This window comes from Nerophis lumbriciformis, linkage group LG01 (genome assembly GCF_033978685.3).
Source record: "Nerophis lumbriciformis linkage group LG01, RoL_Nlum_v2.1, whole genome shotgun sequence".
Lineage (NCBI taxonomy): Eukaryota > Metazoa > Chordata > Actinopteri > Syngnathiformes > Syngnathidae > Nerophis > Nerophis lumbriciformis.
In genome coordinates, this window is record NC_084548.2 from 63,617,025 (window position 1) to 63,640,898 (window position 23,874).

At 36.9% G+C, this 23,874-nt stretch overlaps 1 protein-coding gene across 1 annotated transcript; it reads right to left on the reverse strand.

Moving 5' to 3' along the window:
* Nucleotides 1-871: 871 nt before the first annotated feature.
* Nucleotides 872-22,799, reverse strand: syn2a (synapsin IIa). The gene is made up of 11 exons (XM_061923916.2): nucleotides 22,338-22,799; nucleotides 13,989-14,046; nucleotides 13,795-13,886; nucleotides 13,576-13,732; nucleotides 13,429-13,518; nucleotides 13,309-13,371; nucleotides 13,102-13,244; nucleotides 12,028-12,102; nucleotides 11,859-11,961; nucleotides 10,045-10,191; nucleotides 872-1,512 (listed from the first exon to the last, which is right to left on the reverse strand). Exons 1-11 carry the CDS (start codon nucleotides 22,658-22,660, stop codon nucleotides 1,378-1,380), a joined length of 1,386 nt encoding a protein of 461 aa, XP_061779900.1. The 5' UTR covers nucleotides 22,661-22,799; the 3' UTR covers nucleotides 872-1,377.
* Between the last annotated feature and the right edge of the window lie 1,075 nt (nucleotides 22,800-23,874).

Below are 23,874 nucleotides of genomic sequence, written 5' to 3' on the forward strand. Positions count from 1 at the left end.
TTGAATGTATTACTAAATATTAATGTTCAATATTCATTTATCTTCAATGTCATACTAAATATTAATGTTTAGTATTCACTTATATTCAATGTAGTACTAAATATTAATGTTTAATATTAACTCATCTTTAATGTAATACTAAATATTAATGTTTAATATTAACTTATCTTCAATGTAATACTAAATATTAATGTTTAATATTCACTTATCTTCAATATAATACTAAATATTAATGTTTAATATTAACTTATCTTCAATATAATACTAAATATTAATGTTCAATATTCACTTATCTTCAATGTAATACTAAATATTAATGTTAAGTATTCACTTATCTTGATTGTGATACTAAATATTAATGTTCAATATTCACTTATCTTCAATGTAGTACTAAATATTAATGTTTAATATTCACTTATCTTGATTGTGATACTAAATATTAATGTTCAATATTCACTTATCTTCAATGTAGTACTAAATATTAATGTTCAATATTTACTTATCTTGAATGTGATACTAAATATTAATGTTTAGTATTCACTTATCTTCAATGTAATACTAAATATTAATGTTTAGTATTCACTTATCTTGAATGTGATACTAAATATTAATGTTTAGTATTTACTTATCTTGAATGTAATACTAAATATTAATGTTCAATATTCATTTATCTTCAATGTAATACTAAATATTAATGTTTAGTATTCACTTATATTCAATGTAGTACTAAATATTAATGTTTAATATTAACTCATCTTTAATGTAATACTAAATATTAATGTTTAATATTAACTTATCTTCAATGTAATACTAAATATTAATGTTTAATATTCACTTATCTTCAATATAATACTAAATATTAATGTTTAATATTAACTTATCTTCAATATAATACTAAATATTAATGTTCAATATTCACTTATCTTCAATGTAATACTAAATATTAATGTTAAGTATTCACTTATCTTGATTGTGATACTAAATATTAATGTTCAATATTCACTTATCTTCAATGTAGTACTAAATATTAATGTTTAATATTCACTTATCTTGATTGTGATACTAAATATTAATGTTCAATATTCACTTATCTTCAATGTAGTACTAAATATTAATGTTCAATATTTACTTATCTTGAATGTGATACTAAATATTAATGTTTAGTATTCACTTATCTTCAATGTAATACTAAATATTAATGTTTAGTATTCACTTATCTTGAATGTGATACTAAATATTAATGTTTAGTATTCACTTATCTTCAATGTAATACTAAATATTAATGTTTAGTATTCACTTATCTTGAATGTGATACTAAATATTAATGTTTAGTATTTACTTATCTTGAATGTGATACTAAATATTAATGTTTAGTATTCAGTTCTCTTGAAGAGTTTTAGGAGTGACAGCAGCTCCGTTACAATCCAAGATGTACTGCAAGCAGCCTTGAGGAGGACGAGAACAACCGTTCTTCAGGTTCTCCATCACTTCTTCTCCTTTCTCAGCCACACCCTGAAATCATACAACAATATTTATATACTTGATATACTACATAATACAACAATATTTATATACTACATATTACAACAATATTCATATACTACATATTACAACAATATGTATATACTTTATACACTACATAATACAACAATATTTATATACTTTATATACTACATAATACAACAATATTTATATACTTGATATGCTACATAATACAACAACATTTATATACTACATAATACAACAATATTTATACACTTTATACACTACAAAATACAACAATATTTATATACTTTATATACTACATAATACAACAATATTTATATACTTACAACAATATTTATATACTTTATATACTACATAATATAACAATATGTATATATTTTATATACTAAATAATACAACAATATATCCTACATAATACAACAACATTTCTATACTACATAATACAACAATATTTATATACTTGACATGCTACATAATACAACAATATTTATATACTTTATATACTACATAATACAACAATATTTATATACTTTATATACTACATAATACAGCAATATTTATATACTTGATATACTACATGATACAAAAATATTTATATACTTTATATACTACATAATACAACAATATTTATATACTAGATAATACAACAATATTTATATACTACATAATACAACAATATTTATATACTACATATTACAACAATATTTATATACTTTATATACTACATAATATAACAATATGTATATATTTTATATACTAAATAATACAACAATATATCCTACATAATACAACAACATTTCTATACTACATAATACAACAATATTTATATACTTGACATGCTACATAATACAACAATATTTCTATACTACATAATACAACACTATTTATATACTACATATACTGCATAATACAACAATAGTTATATACTTTATATACTACATAATACAACATTTTTCAAATATTTTATATACTACACAATACAACAATATATACTACATAATACAACAATATTTATATATTACATATTACAACAATATGTATATACTTTATATACTATATATTACAACAATATTTATATACTTTATATACTACATAATACAACAATATTTATATCCTTCATAATACAACAATATTTACATACTTTATGGACTATATAATACAACAATATTTATATCCTTCATAATACAACAATATTTACATACTTTATGGACTATATAATACAACAATATTTATATACTACATATACTACACATTACAACAATATTTATATACTTTATATACACCATAATACAACAATATTTATATACTTTATATACTACATAATTCAACAATATTTATATACTACATAATACAACAATATTTACATACTTGATATACTATACAATACAATAATATTTATATGCTACATAAAACAACAATATTTATAAACCACATAATACAACAATATTTATATACTTGATATACTATATAATACAACAATATTTATATACTACATAATACAACAATATGTATATATTTTATATACTATATAATACTACAATATTTATAAACTACATAATACAACAATATTTATATACTACAAAATACAACAATATTTATATACTTTATATAATACATAATACAACAATACCTATGTACTTGATATACAACATAATACAACAATATTCATGTACTTTATATACTACATAATACAACAATATTCATGCACTACATAATACAATATTCATGTACTTTATATACTACATAGTACAACAATATTGATATACTTTATATACTACATAATACAACAATATTGATATTCTTTATATACCACATAATACAAAAATATGTATATACTACAAAATACAACAATATTTATATAGTTTATATAATACATAATACAACAATATTTATATACTACATACTACAACAAATATAATACATACTACAACAATATTTATGTACTTGATATACTACATAATACAACAATATTTATGCACTACATATTACAATATGTATGGGACGGCGTGGCGAAGTTGGTAGAGTGGCCATGCCAGCAATCGGAGAGTTGCTGGTTACTGGGGTTCAATCCCCACCATCTACCATCCTAGTCACGTCCGTTGTGTCCTTGAGCAAGACACTTCACCCCTTGCTCCTGATGGCTGCTGGTTCGCGCCTTGCATGGCAGCTTCCGCCATGTGTGTGTGAATGTGTGTGTGAATGGGTGAATGTGGTAATACTGTTAAAGCGCTTTGAGTACCTTGAAGGTAGAAAAGCGCTAAACAAGTATAACCCATTTATCATTTATTTATTTACTTTATATACTGCATAATACAACAATATTTATGCACTACATATTACAATATTTATGTACTTTATATACTATTATTACATAATACATCAATATGTATATACTTTATACACTACATAATGCAACAATATTTATGTACTTCATATACTACATAATACAGCAATATTTATATAATATAATATGTATTCCTGCAAATATTGAAGTATTACTGCAAGTAATCTTGCAACTATTGAAGTATTCCTGCAAGTATTCCTGCAAGTATTGCTGCAAGTATTGAAGTATTCCTGCAAGAATTCCTGCAAGTATTGAAGTATTGCTGCAAGTATTCTTTGCAAGTATTGCTGCAAGTATTGAAGTATTCCTGCAAGAATTCCTGCAAGTATGGAAGTATTGCTGCAAGTATTCCTGTAAGTATTTAAATATTGCTGCAAGTGTTCCTGCAAGTATTGCTGCAAGTATTGAAGTATTCCTGCAAGAATTCCTGCAAGTATTGAAGTATTCCTGCAATATGGACGTATTGCTGCAAGTATTGCTGCAATTATTGAAGTATTGCTGCAAGTATTCCTGCAAGTATTAAAGTAGTCCTGCAAGTATTCCTGCAAGTTTTGAAGTATTCCTGCAATATGGACGTATTGCTGCAAGTATTGCTGTAATTATTGAAGTATTGCTGCAAGTATTCCTGTAAGTATTTAAATATTGCTGCAAGTGTTCCTGCAAGTATTGCTGCAAGTATTGAAGTATTCCTGCAAGAATTCCTGCAAGTATTGAAGTATTGCTGCAAGTATTCCTGCAAGTATTGCTGCAAGTATTGAAGTATCCCTGCAAGAATTCCTGCAAGTATGGAAGTATTACTGCAAGTTTTCCTGTAAGTATTTAAATATTGCTGCAAGTGTTCCTGCAAGTATTGCTGCAAGTATTGAAGTATTCCTGCAAGAATTTCTGCATGTATTGAAGTATTGCTGCAAGTATTCCTGGAAATATTTAAATATTGCTGCAAGTGTTCCTGCAAGTATTGAAGTATTCCTGCAAGTATTCCTGCAATTATTGAAGTATTGCTGCAAGTATTCCTGCAAGTATTGAAGTATTGCTGCAAGTATTCCTGTAAGTATTTAAATATTGCTGCAAGTGTTCCTGCGAGTATTGAAGTATTCCTGCAAGTATTGGTGCAATTATTGAAGTATTGCTGCAAGTATTCCTGCAAGTATGGAAGTATTGCTGCAAGTATTCCTGCAAGTATGGAAGTATTGCTGCAAGTATTCCTGCAAGTATGGAAGTATTGCTGCAAGTATTCCTGCAAGTATGGAAGTATTGCTGCAGGTATTACTGCAAGTATTAAAGTAGTCCTGCAAGTATTCCTGCAAGTATTGAAGTATTCCTGCAATATGGACGTATTGCTGCAAGTATTACTGCAAGTATGGAAGTATTGCTGCAAGTATTCCTGCAAGTATTGAAGTATTGCTGCAAGTATTCTTGCAAGTATTAAAGTAGTCCTGCAAGTATTCCTGCAAGTATTGAAGTATTCCTGCAATATGGACGTATTGCTGCAAGTATTGCTGCAATTATTGAAGTATTGCTGCAAGTATTCCTGCAAGTATTGAAGTATTCCTGCAATATGGACGTATTGCTGCAAGTATTGCTGCAATTATTGAAGTATTGCTGCAAGTATTCCTGCAAGTATTAAAGTAGTCCTGCAAGTATTCCTGCAAGTATTGAAGTATTCCTGCAATATGGACGTATTGCTGCAAGTATTGCTGCAATTATTGAAGTATTGCTGCAAGTATTCCTGCAAGTATTGAAGTATTGCTGCAAGTATTCCTGCAAGTATGGAAGTATTGCTGCAAGTATTCCTGCAAGTATTGCTGCAATTATTGAAGTATTGCTGCAAGTATTCCTGCAAGTATGGAAGTATTGCTGCAAGTATTCCTGCAAGTATGGAAGTATTGCTGCAGGTATTACTGCAAGTATTAAAGTAGTCCTGCAAGTATTCCTGCAAGTATTGAAGTATTGCTGCAAGTATTCTTGCAAGTATTGAAGTATTCCTGCAAGAATTCCTGCAAGTATGGAAGTATTACTGCAAGTATTCCTGTAAGTATTTAAATATTGCTGCAAGTATTGCTGCAAGTATTGAAGTATTCCTGCAAGAATTCCTGCAAGTATTGAAGTATTGCTGCAAGTATTCCTGCAAGTATTTAAATATTGCTGCAAGTGTTCCTGCGAAGGCGCACCCCATGGTTTACAGAAGAAACCAGAGCTCATAAATTATCATGTAGAAAGTTGGAACGCAAATGGCGCACGACCAAGCTTGAGGTTTTCCATCAAGCATGGAATGATAGTTTAATATCGTATAAACGCATGCTTACCTTAGCTAAAGCTAAATATTACTCAAATCTCATCCGCCTCAACAAAAACGACCCTAAATTTTTGTTTAGTACAGTAGCATCGCTAACCCAACAAGGGACTCCTCCCAATAGCTCCACCCACTCGGCAGATGACTTTATGAATTTCTTTAATAAGAAAATTTAACTCATTAGAAAGGAGATTAAAGACAACGCATCCCAGCTACAACTGGGTTCTATGAACACAGATACAACTGTATCTACGACGGATACTGCAATACAAAACAGTCTCTCTCTTTTTGATGAAATAACATTAGAGGAACTATTACAGCGTGTAAGTGGTATAAAACAAACAACATGTTTACTCGACCCACTTCCTGGGAAACTTATCAAGGAGCTTTTTGTATTATTAGGTCCATCAGTGCTAAATATTATAAACTTATCACTTTCCTCTGGCACTGTTCCACTAGCATTCAAGAAAGCGGTTATTCATCCTCTGCTCAAAAGACCAAACCTTGATCCTGACCTCATGGTAAACTACCGACCGGTGTCCCACCTTCCCTTTATTTCGAAAATCCTCGAAAAAATTGTCGCACAGCAGCTAAATGAACACTTAGTGTCTAACAATCTCTGTGAACCTTTTCAATCCGGTTTCAGGGCAAATCACTCTACGAGACAGCCCTCGCAAAAATGACTAATGATCTACTGCTAACGATGGATTCTGATGCGTCATCTATGTTGCTGCTTCTTGATCTTAGCGCTGCTTTCGATACCGTCGATCATAATATTTTATTAGAGCGTATCAAAACACGTATTGGTATGTCAGACTTAGCTTTGTCGTGGTTTAACTCTTATCTTACTGACAGGATGCAATGCGTCTCCCATAATAATGTGACCTCGGACTATGTTAAGGTAACGTGCGGAGTTCCTCAGGGTTCGGTTCTTGGCCCTGCACTCTTTAGTACTTACATGCTGCCGCTAGGCGACATCATACGCAAATACGGTGTTAGCTTTCATTGTTATGCTGATGACACCCAACTCTACATGCCCCTAAAGCTGACCAACACGCCGGATTGTAGTCAGCTGGAGGCGTGTCTTAATGAAATTAAACAATGGATGTCCGCTAACTTCTTGCAACTCAACGCCAAGAAAACGGAAATGCTGATTATCGGTCCTGCTAAACACCGATATTTATTTAATAATACCACCTTAACATTTGACAACCAAACAATTACACAAGGCGAATCAGTAAAGAATCTGGGTATTATCTTCGACCCAACTCTCTCGTTTGAATCACACATTAAGAGTGTTACTAAAACGGCCTTCTTTCATCTCCGTAATATCGCTAAAATCCGTTCTATTTTATCCACTAGCGACGCTGAGATCATTATTCATGCGTTCGTTACGTCTCGTCTCGACTACTGAAACGTATTATTTTCGGGTCTCCCTATGTCTAGCATTAAAAAATTACAGTAGGTACAAAATGCGGCTGCTAGACTTTTGACAAGAACAAGAAAGTTTGATCATATTACGCCTATACTGGCTCACCTGCACTGGCTTCCTGTGCACTTAAGATGTGACTTTAAGGTTTTACTACTTACGTATAAAATACTACACGGTCTAGCTCCGTCCTATCTTGTCGATTGCATTGTACCATATTTCCCGGCAAAAAATCTGCGTTCAAAGAACTCCGGCTTATTAGTGATTCCCAGAGCCCAAAAAAAGTCTGCGGGCTATAGAGCGTTTTCTATTCGGGCTCCAGTACTATGGAATGCCCTCCCGGTAACAATTAGAGATGCTACCTCAGTAGAAGCATTTAAGTCCCATCTTAAAACTCATTTGTATACTCTAGCCTTTAAATAGCCCCCCTGTTAGACCAGTTGATCTGCCGTTTCTTTTCTTTTCTCCTCTGCTCCCCTTTTCCTTGAGGGGGGGGGGCACAGGTCCGGTGGCCATGGATGAAGTGCTAGCTGTCCAGAGTCGTGACCCGGGGTGGACCGCTCGCCTGTGCATCGGCTGGGAACATCTCTGCGCTGCTGACCCGTCTCCGCTCGGAATGGTGTCCTGCTGGCCCCACTATGGACTGGACTCTTACTATTATGTTGGATCCACTATGGACTGGACTCTCACAATATTATGTCAGACCCACTCGACATCCATTGCTTTCGGTCTCCCCTAGAGGGGGGGGGTTACCCACATATGCGGTCCTCTCCAAGGTTTCTCATAGTCATTCACATCGACGTCCCACTGGGGTGAGTTTTCCTTGCCCTTATGTGGGCTCTGTACCGAGGATGTCGTTGTGGCTTGTGCAGCCCTTTGAGACACTTGTGATTTAGGGCTATATAAATAAAGATTGATTGATGATTGATTGAAGTATTGCTGCAAGTATTGAAGTATCCCTGCAAGAATTCCTGCAAGTATGGAAGTATTGCTGCAAGTATTCCTGTAAGTATTTAAATATTGCTGCAAGTGTTCCTGCAAGAATTGCTGCAAGTATTGAAGTATTCCTGCAAGAATTCCTGCATGTATTGAAGTATTGCTGCAAGTATTCCTGTAAATATTTAAATATTGCTGCAAGTGTTCCTGCAAGTATTGAAGTATTCCTGCAAGTATTCCTGCAATTATTGAAGTATTGCTGCAAGTATTCCTGCAAGTATTGAAGTATTGCTGCAAGTATTCCTGTAAGTATTTAAATATTGCTGCAAGTGTTCCTGCGAGTATTGAAGTATTCCTGCAAGTATTGGTGCAATTATTGAAGTATTGCTGCAAGTATTCCTGCAAATATGGAAGTATTGCTGCAAGTATTCCTGCAAGTATGGAAGTATTGCTGCAAGTATGGAAGTATTGCTGCAAGTATTCCTGCAAGTATGGAAGTATTGCTGCAGGTATTACTGCAAGTATTAAAGTAGTCCTGCAAGTATTCCTGCAAGTATTGAAGTATTGCTGCAAGTATTCCTGCAAGTATTAAAGTAGTCCTGCAAGTATTCCTGCAAGTATTGAAGTATTCCTGCAATATGGACGTATTGCTGCAAGTATTGCTGCAATTATTGAAGTATTGCTGCAAGTATTCCTGCAAGTATTAAAGTAGTCCTGCAAGTATTCCTGCAAGTATTGAAGTATTCCTGCAATATGGACGTATTGCTGCAAGTATTGCTGCAATTATTGAAGTATTGCTGCAAGTATTCCTGCAAGTATGGAAGTATTGCTGCAAGTATTCCTGCAAGTATTGAAGTATTGATGCAAGTATTCCTGCAAGTATGGAAGTATTGCTGCAAGTATTCCTGCAAGTATTGCTGCAATTATTGAAGTATTGCTGCAAGTATTCCTGCAAGTATGGAAGTATTGCTGCACGTATTCCTGCAAGTATGGAAGTATTGCTGCAAGTATTCCTGCAAGTATGGAAGTATTGCTGCACGTATTCCTGCAAGTATGGAAGTATTGCTGCAAGTATTCCGGCAAGTATGGAAGTATTGCTGCAAGTATTCCTACAAGTATGGAAGTATTGCTGCAAGTATTCCTGCAAGTATGGAAGTATTGCTGCAAGTATTCCTGCAAGTATGGAAGTATTGCTGCAGGTATTACTGCAAGTATTAAAGTAGTCCTGCAAGTATTCCTGCAAGTATTGAAGTATTCCTGCAATATGGACGTATTGCTGCAAGTATTCCTGCAAGTATGGAAGTATTCCTGCAAGTATTCCAGTAAGTATGGAAGTATTGAAGTATTCCTGCAAGTATGGAAGTATTGCTGCAAGTATTCCAGTAAGTATGGAAGTATTGAAGTATTCCTGCAAGTATGGAAGTATTGCTGCAAGTATTCCTGCAAATATTCACCAATTCCTGTGAATGTTCCTGCAAGTATTGAAGTGTTCATGCAAGTATTGCTGCAAGTATTGTAGTGTCTGTGTGTAAGTACCTGTGAGGGCTGCAGGGTGGTGACTCTGTGTCCTTGGTCTTGGTGCAGGTGTGCCAGCTGTGTGAGTCTGCTGAGCACCAGGTCACAGATGAGCTGGCGGTCCTCCGCCTGGTGCTCGCCCACTAGTGGCATGGAGGATCCCACCACCTGCATCACATGACCAGATATTACACACCAGATCACATGACCAGATATTACACACCCGATCAAATGATGCTAAAACATATCCTATTATATAAGGCTCTCTTGGCTCTTATTTTGAAGGTACAATTACCAAATACAAGTTCAACTCCAGTAGTACTTCACTTCTCATGTTTTGTGTTTTATTTTGAAGGTATAATTCCCAAATACACGTTCAACTCCAGTAGTACTTCACTTCTCATGTTTTGTGTTTTATTTTGAAGGTATAATTCCCAAATACACGTTCAACTCCAGTAGTACTTCACTTCTCATGTTTGTGTTTTCTTACAAATATTTAGGACCAAATGGTCTTCTGTGTATATACTTTCACATCTACATGTACTTAGATATGTACATTGTAGTAGATGTACTCTATACATGGACATGCACATTAGTACATAGTAGTTGTACTCTATAGTTTGACATGCACATTAGTACATAGTAGTTGTACTCTATAGTTTGACATGTACATTAGTACGTAGTAGATGTACTCTATAATTGGACATGTACATGAGTACATAGTAGATGTACTCTATAGATGGACATGTACATTAATTAGTACATAGTAGATGTACTCTATAGATCGACATGTACATTAATTAGTACATAGTAGATGTACTCTATAGTTGGACATGTACATTAATTAGTACATAGTAGATGTACTCTATAGATGGACATGTACATTAATTAGTATATAGTACATGAACTCTATAGATGGACATGTACATTAATTAGTACATAGTAGATGTACTCTATAGTTGGACATGTACATGAGTACACAGTAGATGTACTCTATAGTTGGACATGTACATTAATTAGTACATTGTAGATGTACTCTACAGTTGGACATGTACATGAGTACGTAGTAGATGTACTCTATAGTTGGACATGTACATGAGTACATAGTAGATGTACTCCATAGTTGGACACGTACATTAGTACATAGTATATGTACTAATTAGATAGACATGTACATTAGTACATAGTAGATGTACTCTATAGATGGACATGTACATTAATTAGTACATAGTAGATGTACTCTATAGTTGGACATGTACATGAGTACATAGTAGATGTACTTTATAGTTGGACATGTACATGAGTACATAGTAGATGTACTCGTTAGTCGGACATGAACATGAGTACATAGTAGATGTACTCTATAGATAGACATGTACATTAGTACATAGTAGATGTACTCTATAGATGGACATGTACATTAATTAGTACATAGTAGATGTACTCTATAGTTGGACATGTACATTAATTAGTACATAGTAGATGTACTCTATAGTTGGACATGTACATGAGTACATAGTAGATGTACTTTATAGTTGGACATGTACATGAGTACATAGTAGATGTACTCGTTAGTCGGACATGTACATGAGTACATAGTAGATGTACTTTATAGTTGGACATGTACATGAGTACATAGTAGATGTACTCGTTAGTCGGACATGAACATGAGTACATAGTACATGTACTCTATAGTTGGACATGTGCATGAGTACATAGTAGATGTACTCTATAGATGGACATGTACATGAATTAGTACATAGTAGATGTACTCTATAGTTGGACATGTACATGAGTATGTAGTAGAAGTACTCTCTAGTTGTAGTGCTTTGTACCTCGGTGATGTAATCGTTGCCATCTTTTCCATGAATGGCTTTGACAGCACAGACTTCCAGACCTCCAAAGATGTCCGAGCAGGTGTCCACCCAGAGTTTGTATCTGAGGAGAAGAAGACCGCATTTTACTTTCACTTTCACTTTGTGGCGTTCAGGAGGCGACACTCACCTGTCCGTCATGGCCACGCGTTCCAACATGGCCGACCCGATGTTGCTCTTCCAGTTCCCAGACATGGAAGTTCTCCTGCAGGATTATTGTCATGATTTCATCATTCACTTCTTCAACACGACAGTAGTTCTCAAGTACCACGAGTAGTACAAGGGCTCCATCTAGAAGTACTCCATTAAAGTACAGTGTTTCATTGACTTGTAGTCAAACACAGTGTTACTGTTCAAACTGTGTGTAATGTCCAAAATATACTTGTTAAATAAAATCGCTGCTTGTTTTTAATGAATACTTGGGCCTACTAGGCTACTGTGCCTTCATGTTGCTCCCATTGAGAAGCACTGCCATGTTATAATGTTACCAAATATACTTATTAAATACAATTTCTGCCTGTTTTTAATGAATACTTGGGCCTACTAGGCTACTGGGCCGTCATGTTGCTCAGGTTGAAAATCACTGCCATGAAACAATGTCACAGTGTGCAAAATATACTTGTTAAATAAAACATCTGCTTGTTTTTAATGAATACTTGGGCTTACTAGACTACTGTGCCTTCATGTTGCTCCCATTGAGAAGCACTGCCATGAAGCAATGTTCCAAAATATACTTGTTAAATAAAATTTCTGCCTGTTTTTAATGAATACTTGGGCCTGCTAGGCTACTGTGCCTTCATGTTGCTCAGGTTGAAAATCACTGCCATGAAACAATGTTACAGTGTGCAAAATATACTTGTTAAATAATATTTCTGCCTGTTTTTAATGAATACTTGGGCCTACTAGACTACTGTGCCTTCATGTTGCTCCCATTGAGAAGCACTGCTATGCTACAATGTTACAAAATATACTTGTTAAATACAACTTCTGCCTGTTTTTGATGAATACTTGGGCCTACTAGGCTACTGTGCCTTCATGTTGCTCACGTTGAGAAGCACTGTCATGAAAGAATGTTACAAAATATACTTGTTAAATAAAACTTTTGCCTGTTTTTAATGAATACTTGGGCCTACTAGGCTACTGTGCCGTCATGTTGCTCAGGTTGAGAACCACTGCCATGAAACAAGGTGCACGTGTGACTGACATGTAAGCTTTGTAGTCAGCAGCGATCTTCTGGATCCTGATGTCGTATTTGGACTCGATGAGCGGCTCGCTGGTGGTGTAGGTCTGAGTGAGCGCCACGACACTGACTATGTCCTGGAACTTGCTGTGGTTCTCCACCTTCACCTGCAAGAACACCACGTGGATCATCCTCACAACACTCCGGAGTCTTCACGCGTTCACGCCCAACCTTGCCGATGCCAGAGTGGGCGTGGCCAATCTTGATCACCACAGGGAAAGACGGCATGCTGGACTGGAGAAGAAGAGAGTGTGAGCGAATATCTTCTGGGTTAGAAACGGAGGTTCTCACCATCTCCTTGTAGTTTGGGTAGAAGGTTTGTTGGATGAGTGGAAACTTGTCGGCGCCTAACTTCCTGTGAGTGTTGATGAGCTGAGCAAACTACAGATTGAGGGACGTTAGAAATACTGCTGGTCTCCATGGCAACCGTCAGCTTACCGCCCAGGGCTTGTCACACAGGTTGTAGATGGACTCCAGGGAGTTGATGCTGGGGACTCCTGCGTACTGAAGAGCGATGACCAGGTTACGGAAATCTTCATTTTGTGTCATGCTGTAGGCGTGTTGGCGAATTAACACAAAGTCCGGCTTGAAGGACCTGAGAACACACCCTCGTTAGAACCCTTTAAGAACCATACGTGTGTGGGGGGGGGGGCCTACCTGACCATCATGCTTCCATTTCTGAACCCCTGCACGCTGACGTTACAGACTCCATCAGCCTGAGCCGTGATGTTGATCTCACTGAACTCAGCCTGCACAGTTGGAGATTTCATCAACTTTCTAACGTCTGGACTTGGAAACCTTCTCGGATTGTCCGGTCAATTGTTGACAAACATGAAATCACATTTACTGACCTGCTCCACTTTGATGTCATAATCTTCGGCGATCTTCTTCCCACGGAATAACTTTGCCCTGCATGGACACAAAATATGAAATCCTTCTACAACTGCTGCATGTAATTTAGTTATTTCTGAATCATGTTTATGCTGCGTATTTGTATTTGTTAGGCTTTTTACAATCTACAAAACTCCAAACCAGTGAAGTTGGCACGTTGTGTAAATGGTAAATAAAAAACCGAATACAATGATTTGCAAATCCTTTTCAACTTACATTCAATTGAATAGACTGCAAAGACAAGATATTTAATGTTCGAAATGGTAAACTTTGTCATTTGGAATTCGATGCCTGCAACATGTTTCAAAAAAGCTGGCACAAGTTGCAAAAAAGACTGAAATGCTCAGTCATTCACATACTAGGATGGGGCGAGGGTCACCACTTTGTGAACAAATGCGTGAGCAAATTGTTTAAGAACAACATTTCTCAACCAGCTATTGCGAGGAATTCAGGGATTTCACCATCTACGGTCCGTAATGTCATCAAAAGGTTCAGAAAATCTGGAGAAATCACTGCACGTAAGTGGCAAGGCTGAAAACCAACATTGACCGTGACCTTCGATCCGGTACTGCATCAAAAAGCAACATCAGTGTGTAGAGCAGTGTTTTTCAACCACTGTGCCGCGGCACACTAGTGTGCCGTGAGATACGGTCTGGTGTGCCGTGGGAGATTATGTAATTTCACATATTTGGGTTAAAAATATTTTTTGCCAACCACTATTTATAATCTACAAATTATGTGTTGATGTTGTGTGTCGGTGCTGTCTATAGCTCGGCAGCGTAACCGTGTAATACTCTTCCATATCAGTAGGTGGCAACCGGTAATTAATTGCTTTGTAGATGTCGGGAACACGTTGTGTGAGACGACAAGGGTTTGTCGTCGTATCTAATGCTTAAACCAAAAATAAACAAAAGGTGAGTGCCCCTAAGAAAAGGCATTGAAGCTTAGGGAAGGCTATGCAGAACGAAACTAAAACCTAACTGGCTACAAAGTAAACAAAAACAGAATGCTGGACAACAGCAAAGACTTACTGTGGAGCAAAAACGGCGTCCACAAAGTACATCCGAACATGACATGACAATCAACAATGTCCCCACAAAGAAGGATAAAAACAACTGAAATATTCTTGATTGCTAAAACAAAGTAGATGTGGGAAATATCGCTCAAATGAAGACATGAAACTGCTACAGGAAAATACCAAAAAAATAGGAGCGTAAGACAAGAACCAAAAAAATCACACACAGGAAAACAGCAAAAAATATAAAATAAATCAGGGCGTGATGTGACAGGTGGTGACAGTACACCTACTTTGAGACAAGAGCTATATTGATACAGTACACCTACTTTGAGACAAGAGCTATAGTGATGCTTGGTTGGTTATGGTTTAAAGTCATATCCAAAAATTGCGACTACGACTTTTTACTGTCAACTGTGTTTCTTTTTTTTAATGATTTCTGCTGGTGGTGTGCCTCCGCATTTTTTCAACGGACAAAATGTAGAGGATATCACCACATGGGCTCAGGAACACTTCAGAAAACCACTGTCAGTAGTTGGTCGCTACATCTGTAAGTTCAAGTTAAAACTCTACTATGCAAAGGGAAAGCAATTTATCAACAACACCCAGAAACGCCTCCGGCTTTGCTGGGCCCGAGCTCATCTGAGATGGACTGATGCAAAGTGGAAAAGTGTTCTGTGGTCTGACGAGTCCACATTTCAAATAGTTTTTGGAAACTTTGGACGTCATGTCCACCGGACCGAAGAGGAAAAGAACCATCCGGATTGTTATAGGCGGAAAGTTGAAAAGCCAGCCACCATTAATGCTGAAAGGTACATACAGGTTTTGGAGCAAACATATTGCCATCCAATCAACGTTTTTTTTTCATGGACGCCCCTGCTTATGTCAGCAAGACAATGCCAAGCCACATTCTGCATGTGTTACAACAGCGTGGCTTCGTGGAAAAAGAGTGTGGGTACTAGACTGGCCTGCCTGTATTCCAGACCTGTCTCCCATTGAAAATGTGTGGCGCATTATGAAGACTGAAATACCACAACGGAGACCCCCAGACTGTTGAACAACTTAAGCTGTACATCAAGCAAGAACGGGAGATAATTCCACTTAAAAAATTGGTCTCCTCAGTTCCCAAACGTTTACTGAGTGTTGTTAAAAGGAAAGGCCATGTAACACAGTGGTAAAAATGCCCCTGTGACAACTTTTTTGCAAAGTTAATGATTATTTGCAAAAAAAAATAAAGTTTCTCAGTTGGAACATTAAGTATCTTGTCTTTGCAGTCTATTCAATTGAATATAAGTTGAAAAGGATTTGCAAATCATTGTATTCTGTTTTTATTTACCATTTACACAACGTGCCAACTTCACTGGTTTTGGGTTTTGTACTTGTGGAGTCAGCGACAGCCACCCTCTCAACATGTCTGAAGGAGGAACCCAAACAAAGTCTCTGTGAAAGCTCTTGGATGCTGCTGGTGCACTAAAAGCGAGGACTTGTTCCCTGGGAAGCCAAGAAGGATTCGATGAGACACTCCCAGTGGAGTCCAAGTCATCCTCTGCCTCCAGAGGGTGGACAAAGTGTCACACACAGCCTAAAACTCAATGATACTGTGCCTTTTCCAAGACTCTGTGAAGACACCTGCTATGGACTTGGTGCTAAACCGAAGCCAAGTCAGGACGTTGGTATCCATGGCCAACAGTTAACACATTTTTACCAGATTGAATATCACAAAGAGAAAGAAGCTAGCGTCAGACAGACACAGCAAGTGTGCCAATTTCCAAGGTCCAAGACACGCTTCTGCTTGGAGGCGGAGTCATATCTACCGTGAACATAAACAATGGTCACATGCAGCTCTCAGACCTCACACAGCAGCTCCCTGAGGTCTTGGCTAAACACTAAGAGATCAAACAGCTGATTCTACACGTGAGTGCCGTGGACCTCAGAAACCACCAGTTTGAAATCCAGAAGAAAGACTTCAGTAAACTATTAGAGAGTGTTGAGAAAGTGGAAATATCTACACTCATCAGTGGACCTCTTCCAAACATCGACAAGAGGATAAACACATTCAGCCGGCTGCTGCAGACGAAGACATGGTTGTTCAAGGTCTGTGACTCCAGATGACTGCAGTTTAGTGACAACTTCAATCTCTTCTGGCAAAGTCTTCATCAGATGGCTGCTGCAGATTAAGACATGGTGGTCCAAGGTCTGTGAGTCCAGAGGACTGCAGTTTAGTGACAACTTATATCTCTTCTGGCAAAGTCTTCATCAGCTTGCTGCTTCAGATGAAGACATAGTTGTCCAAGGTCTCTGAGTCCAGAGGACTGCAGTTTAGTGACAACTTCAATCTCTTCTGGCAAAGTTCATCAGTCGGCTGCTGCAGATGAAGACATGGTTGTCCAAGGTCTATGAGTCCAGAGGACTGCAGTTTAGTGACAACTTCAATCTCTTCTGGCAAAGTCTTCGTCAGCCGGCTGATGCAGATGAAGACATGGTTGTCCAAGGTCTATGAGTCCAGAGGACTGCAGTTTAGTGACAACTTCCATCTCTTCTGGCAAAGTCTTCATCAGCCGGCTGCTTCAGATGAAGACATGGTTGTCCAAGGTCTGTGAATCCAGAGGACTGCAGTTTAGTGACAACTTCCATCTCTTCTGGCAAAGTCTTCATCAGATGGCTGCTTCAGATGAAGACATGGTTGTCCAAGGTCTGTGAGTCCAGAGGACTGCAGTTTAGTGACAACTTCCATCTCTTCTGGCAAAGTCTTCATCAGCCGGCTGCTTCAGATGAAGGTTTGTGAATCCAGAGGACTGCCGTTTAGTGACAACTTCAATCTCTTCTGGCAAAGTCTTCATCAGATGGCTGCTTCAGATAAAGACATGGTTGTCCAAGGTCTGTGAATCCAGAGGACTGCAGTTTAGTGACAACTTCCATCTCTTCTGGCAAAGTCTTCATCAGATGGCTGCTTCAGATGAAGACATGGTTTTCCAAGGTCTGTGAATCCAGAGGACTGCAGTTTAGTGACAGCTTCAATCTCTTCTGGCAAAGTCTTCATCAGATGGCTGCTTCAGATGAAGACATGGTTGTCCAAGGTCTGTGAATCCAGAGGACTGCAGTTTAGTGACAACTTCCATCTCTTCTGGCAAAGTCTTCATCAGCCGGCTGCTTCAGATGAAGGTTTGTGAATCCAGAGGACTGCAGTTTAGTGACAACTTCAATCTCTTCTGGCAAAGTCTTCATCAGATGGCTGCTTCAGATGAAGACATGGTTGTCCAAGGTCTGTGAATCCAGAGGACTGCAGTTTAGTGACAACTTCCATCTCTTCTGGCAAAGTCTTCATCAGCTGGCTGCTTCAGATGAAGACATGGTTGTCCAAGGTCTGTGAATCCAGAGGACTGCAGTTTAGTGACAACTTCAATCTTTTCTGGCAAAGAGAGGATCTGTTTCAAGGGAAAAGCCCACACCTGAACAGAGGTGGAGTGAGTCGACTGATGGATAACCTCCTCCAAGCTCTGAGGCCTCAGACTAAGCCTGGACCAGATCCTGTGCTGCCACAGAGAGAGAAGGGGAGCGGAAGAAGAACTCCTCCTCCGATGCCATGCAGGAACCCAGCAAAGGACTCAGCCACAGCGACCAAAGCACCTCCTGAATCCCGAACACAAGTCCTCCATTATAATCACCTTCATCATGGCCCACACCCCAAACCTGGATCCTGTCTGCTGCATCTACACCCTCCAGAGATGCTTCACAGTCTTTCTCCTCTCCATCATCACCCATGAGACTTCCTGACCCTCTTCAGAATTTGTGAGATCAGGGATTAAAAGTATTCCCCTTACTCCGGACATGGCCCGACCAAGGATTTTGTCATCAAAAAGATATTCACTCCATTAACAAAGCTGCTCCAGCTTGGCCTCCTCCAGCGAGGCCCAAAAAGGAACGCTCTCTTCTAAAACAATAACTACTATCACAGCACAAAGATTAGTTAAAAGGCAGACAGTTAAATGATCTGATCAGATATTTAATCCACATTCTTTTGAAGAACACCATGTCCAAATGTACATATAGATGTAGTCAATGACATAATTAAATGTACATATAGATGTAGTCAATGACATAATTAAATGTACATATAGATGTAGTCAATGACATAATTAAATGTACATATAGATGTAGTCAATGACATAATTAAATGTCATGTAGATGTAGTCAATGACATAATTAAATGTCATGTAGATGTAGTCAATGACACACTTAAATGTCTCGTAGATGTAGTCAATGACAGACTTACATGTCATGTAGATGTAGTCAATGACAAACTTAAATGTCATGTAGATGTAGTCAATGACAGACTTAAATGTACATGTAGATGTAGCCAATGACAAACTTAAATGTACACATAGATGTAAATGACAAACTTAAATGTCATGTAGATGTAGTCAATGACAGACTTAAATGTACATGTAGATGTAGTCAATGACAGACTTACATGTCATGTAGATGTAGTCAATGACAAACTTAAATGTCATGTAGATGTAGTCAATGACAGACTTAAATGTCATGTAGATGTAGTCAAGGACAGACTTAAACGTACATGTAGATGTAGTCAATGACAGACTTACATGTCATGTAGATGTAGTCAATGACAGACTTAAACGTACATGTAGATGTAGTCAATGACAGACTTACATGTCATGTAGATGTAGTCAATGACAGACTTAAACGTACATGTAGATGTAGTCAATGACAGACTTACATGTCATGTAGATGTAGTCAATGACAGACTTAAACGTACATGTAGATGTAGTCAATGACAGACTTAAATGTCATGTAGATGTAGTCAATGACAGACTTAAACGTACATGTAGATGTAGTCAATGACAGACATACAGATGTTGTTGTTTCATACATACAGATGTTGTTGCTTCATACATACAGGTGTTGTTGCTTCATACATACAGATGTTGTTTCTTCATACATACAGATGATGTTTAATACAGATGTTGCTTCATACATACAGGTGTTGTTGCTTCATACATACAGATGTTGTTTCTTCATACATACAGATGATGTTTAATACAGATGTTGCTTCATACAGATGTTGTTTAATACAGATGTTGCTTCATACAGATGTTGTTGTTTCATACATACAGATGTTGTTTCATACATACATATGTTATTCTTTCATTCATGCAGATGTTGTTTTTTCATTCATACAGATGTTGCTTCATACATATGTTGTTGTTTCATGCATACAGATGTTGTTGCTTCATACACACATGTTGTTGTTTCATACATACAGATGTTGTCGCTTCATACATACAGATGTTTCATACGAACAGATGTTGTTTCATAAATACAGATGTTGTTGTTTCATACATACAGATGCTGCTTCATACATACAGATGTTGTTGCTTCATACTTACAGATGTTGTTTCATACATACTGATGTTACTTCATACATACAGATGTTGTTTCATACATACAGATGTTGTTATTTCATACATACAGATGTTGTTATTTCATACATACAGATGTTGTTTCATACATACAGATGTTGTTGCTTTTTACATACATATGTAGTTGTTTCATACATACAGATGTTGTTGCTTCATACATACAGATGTTTTTATGTCATACATACAGATGTTGTTTCATACATACGGATGTTGTTTCATACATACAGATGTTGTTGCTTCTTACATGCATATGTAGTTGTTTCATACATACAGATGTTGTTGCTTCTTACATACATATGTAGTTGTTTCATACATACAGATGTTGTTGCTTCATACATACATATGTTGTTGCTTCTTACAAACAGATGTTGTTGTTTCATACATACAGATGTTGTTGCTTCTTACATACATATGTAGTTGTTTCATACATACAGATGTTGTTGCTTCTTACATACATATGTAGTTGTTTCATACATACAGATGTTGTTGTTTCATACATACAGATGTTGTTGCTTCTTACATACATATGTAGTTGTTTTATACATACAGATGTTGTTGCTTCTTACATACATATGTTGTTGCTTCTTACAAACAGATGTTGTTGTTTCATACATACAGATGTTGTTGCTTCTTACATACATATGTAGTTGTTTCATACATACATATGTTGTTGTTTCTTACATACATATGTAGTTGTTTCATACATACAGATGTTGTTGCTTCTTACATACATATGTAGTTGTTTCATACATACAGATGTTGTTGCTTCTTACATACATATGTAGTTGTTTCTTACATACAGATGTTGTTGCTTCATACATACATATGTTGTTGCTTCTTACAAACAGATGTTGTTGTTTCATACATACAGATGTTGTTGCTTCTTACATACATATGTAGTTGGTTCATACATACAGGTGTTGTTGCTTCTTACATACATATGTTGTTGCTTCTTACAAACAGATGTTGTTGTTTCATACATACAGATGTTGTTGCTTCTTACATACATATGTAGTTGTTTCATACATCCAGGTGTTGTTGCTTCTAACATACTGTACATATGTTGTTGTTTCATACATACAGATGTTGTTGCTTCTTACATACATATGTAGTTGTTTCATACATACAGATGTTGTTGCTTCTTACATACATATGTAGTTGTTTCATACATACAGATGTTGTTGCTTCTTACATACATATGTAGTTGTTTCATACATACAGATGTTGTTGCTTCATACATACATATGTTGTTGCTTCTTACAAACAGATGTTGTTGTTTCATACATACAGATGTTGTTGATTCTTACATACATATGTAGTTGTTTCATACATACAGATGTTGTTACTTTAGACATACAGATGTTGTTATTTCATACATACAGATGTTGTTTCATACATACAGATGTTGTTGTTTCTTACATACAGATGTAGTTGTTTCATACATCCAGGTGTTGTTGCTTCTTACATACTGTACATATGTAGTTGTTTCATACAACTACAGATGTTGTTGCTTCATACATACATATGTTGTTGCTTCTTACAAACAGGTGTTGTTGTTTCATACATACAGATGTTGTTTCATACATACAGATGTTGTTGCTTCTTACATACATATGTAGTTGTTTCATACATACAGATGTTGTTGCTTCTTACATACAGATGTTGTTGTTTCATACATACAGATGTTGTTGCTTTAGACATACATATGTTGTTATTACATGCATACATACGATGTTGCTTCATACAGATGTTGCTTCATACAGATGTTGTTGCTTCATACAAATGTTGCATATGGAGACATAATCGCCCACTCAGCAGAAAGGAGGACCGCGGTCATAAAAATCAAGACTCACCAATCCTGTTGAGGTTCGTCGATGACCAGCAGAGTCTTGAACTTCTTGGGCGTGGTGACGGAGGTTTGCTCCACTAGTCCTGCCGAGGCCGCCGTCTGCTTGACCGCGTTGGTGATGGAGCTGAAGAATCCGGCTCCAGTGGACTGAGGAGGCTGAGGAGACGTCGCGGGAGGAGCAGGCCCCGCCGTGGGGGACTTGGCGAGGGCGGCGGAGGCGGGCGCCGGAGGCTGAGTAGTGTCGGGCCTCTGGAGGTCCGTCATGTAGCCGTTGGGCAGGTTGGAGATGAAGGTGCTGTCAGAGAGACGCCGTCGCAGGTAATTCATGGCTGCAGAGAAGGAGATCAAGCGCTCAGTGAATGTGCTTCCTCTCAGCTCTGAGGAACATCCTGCCAGCTCCTCCTCGCCGGCTGGTCACGTGGCCGCGTCCTGCAGCCAATGGCCTCCCTCTCTGCACGCCGCTCAGCCATTCTGAGGATGCTCTCACTATTGCTTTTTTTGCCACCCCTCCCCCACACACTGCTGCCTCGCACCGTCTCTGCACCATTGTGGTTTCTCTGCACCGAGAACATGAAGATGCCCACAATCACCTGCCCTTCTTTGACGTCTCACACCTTCTCCCAGGACGCGTGTGTGCATATGAGTATGTATGTGCCTGTGTGTGTGTGTGTGTGTGTGTGTGTGTGTGTGTGTGTGTGTGTGTGTGTGTAAAATGGCTGATTAAGGACAAGCGGTCATTCACAATCCACACACACTATTGATTTATTCATGTACACAGTCTAATATGTAATATTTATTCATTAACATCTGAATGTAAACAGCAAATAGTCCAAAAATTCTTGATTCTTATTCTTTTTTTGGCTTTTAATGATGAAACTGCATTTATCCAAGGGCCGTGTATTTGATATACTGTCGCTGTTCTTCTTCATTCATCAGTCAGCAGCTGACAGAAAAGGGGATTTAAAGCATATCAGAAATCACGTTACCGAATGGTGGAGAAGACTGATAAGAACGACAATAATAATATCAATTTAATAATAATATTCACAATAATCACATTAATAATAATAGCATTTATTAGAATAATGGAAAGACAGATGTATTACTAAACCTTATCATATTATTCATGTACACTCCTTTAAACCGTTCAATGAATTAGTTGATCAATATAATTTGTTTTTATTTTATCTCTTTAAAATAACACTGTAAAGAAATCTGAAAGTATGTCTTTTACAAACCCCGTTTCCATATGAGTTGGGAAATTGTGTTAGATGCAAATATAAACAGAATACAATGATTTGCAAATCCTTTTCAACCCATATTCAATTGAATGCACTACAAAGACAAGATATTTGATGGTTTTTTTGCAAATAATAATTAACTTAGAATTTCATGGCTGCAACACGTGCCAAAGTAGTTGGGAAAGGGCATGTTCACCACTGTGTTACATGGCCTTTCCTTTTAACAACACTCAGTAAATGTTTGGGAACTGAGGAGACACATTTTTGAAGCTTCTCAGGTGGAATTCTTTCCCATTCTTG